The sequence below is a fragment of the Propithecus coquereli genome, unplaced genomic scaffold (assembly GCF_000956105.1).
Source record: "Propithecus coquereli isolate 6110/MARCELLA unplaced genomic scaffold, Pcoq_1.0 Scaffold2696, whole genome shotgun sequence".
Classification (NCBI taxonomy): Eukaryota; Metazoa; Chordata; class Mammalia; order Primates; family Indriidae; genus Propithecus; species Propithecus coquereli.
Genome location: NW_012148281.1, coordinates 52,545 through 53,904, shown reverse-complemented (window position 1 = coordinate 53,904; position 1,360 = coordinate 52,545). Strand labels below are relative to the sequence as shown.

At 66.3% G+C, this 1,360-nt stretch overlaps 1 protein-coding gene across 1 annotated transcript in view; it reads right to left on the bottom strand.

Annotated features, from left to right (window-relative positions):
* Nucleotides 1-6: 6 nt before the first annotated feature.
* Nucleotides 7-1,360, bottom strand: part of LOC105812922 (leukocyte immunoglobulin-like receptor subfamily B member 3) — a gene marked incomplete at its 5' end in the record, with an annotated part of 3,246 nt that continues 1,892 nt past the window's right edge. The window contains 3 exons of the mRNA XM_012647483.1: nucleotides 7-280; nucleotides 359-434; nucleotides 746-941. Of these exons, the coding sequence (XP_012502937.1) occupies nucleotides 193-280; nucleotides 359-434; nucleotides 746-941 (360 nt within the window). The remainder of the gene's footprint in view (nucleotides 281-358; nucleotides 435-745; nucleotides 942-1,360) is intronic.

The window sequence follows — 1,360 nt, the reverse complement described above, 5'->3', positions numbered from 1 at the left end:
CTGGGGCAGAACGAGGGGCTCGTCCCCTGGCAGGACCCCCAGGGATCTCTCAGTCCCACCAGCCCCTGCCCTCGTCCCAGATGGGGCCATGGGAGCCAGGCAGTGGCTGCGATGTCCCCGAGGCCCCCGGTGTGGGGATCAGACCGTCTCCCCTGAGCTCCAGACCCTTCCCAGCCTGCCCCTCCCCCACTGTCACTGAACCTTCAGGGCCCCCGTCTCCCCCCAGGAACCCCTGTTCTCACAGAGCTTTTCTTCCTGGACGTCGGCAGCTGGGCTGGACCTGGGGGAGGACACGGGGTGTGAGGGGCGGTGAGGGGGCCGCGGGCGGGTGGAGTCTGGGGTCTTGGGGCAGAATTACCTCTCGCGCAGGCCTGTGTCCTTGGGCTCTGGCTCCGCAGCCCCCGCAGGACGCGGGAGGTCAGCCTCCCTCTGGGCTGGGAGAACATGCACAGTCTCAGCCCCGGGCAGGTCGGAACCCCCCGCCCTGCGCGTGCAGCCGGAGAGGAAAGGGGGAACCTGGAGACCCTCCTGCATAGACGCTGCACAGCCTGCGCGAGGCAGAGAAAGCTCAGCGAACGCTGACACTTGCGCACGTGCCGACGCTGCGAGCTGCTTTCCTGCGGGTTCTGACTGGAAACTGCGGGAGCAGGTTCTCCGAGCTGACTTTGCCCGTCTGTCTGCTCTCCCTGTGGCTGGTGCCCGAGCCCACCCTCGGTTGCCCCTGCGTCCCCCACTCCCCGCTCACCCGATGACCTGTGTTTGCTCCAACGCCGGTGTCGGAGGAGGAGGAAGAGGAGGAAGAAGAGCAGGAGGACGAAGGCCACCGACACTCCGATCAGAACCTCCAGGAACCTTCCCGGACCTTGAGCACAAGTGACGTCAGGAGTGAGGAATGACGTCATCAACTGAGCACCTACTGTGTGCAGGCAGGGGCCGGGTCTCTGCATCCATCACCTCCAGCCCTCACCAGACGTGCAACTTGGGATCGCCCCCACCCCCACCCATTTCACAGTGGAGGAAACAGGCCCAGAGAGGTGAGCCCCTTGCCCCAGGGTGCCCAGCCAGGAGGCAGCAGAGCTGGAAAGTGACCCCGGGGAGGTGACTTTCAGCCGTTCCCTCTTCCAGACCTGACCCGAGGCGAAGGGACAGAGCCTGCACGCCCCGCAGCCCTGCTCCCCTCCCTGCACAGCGTGGCCGTTGTGGCAGCGGGTGGGACAGGCCACTGCAGGAGGGGGTCCTGCAGGCTTCCCTGGGAGGCTTCCTCTCCCAGGAGGCCGCAGCAGAAGCCAGAACTGGAGGGAGCTTCACCCTCGGGGCCGGGCCTCTCCCCTTTACACTTAGAGAAACTGAGGCCCAGACA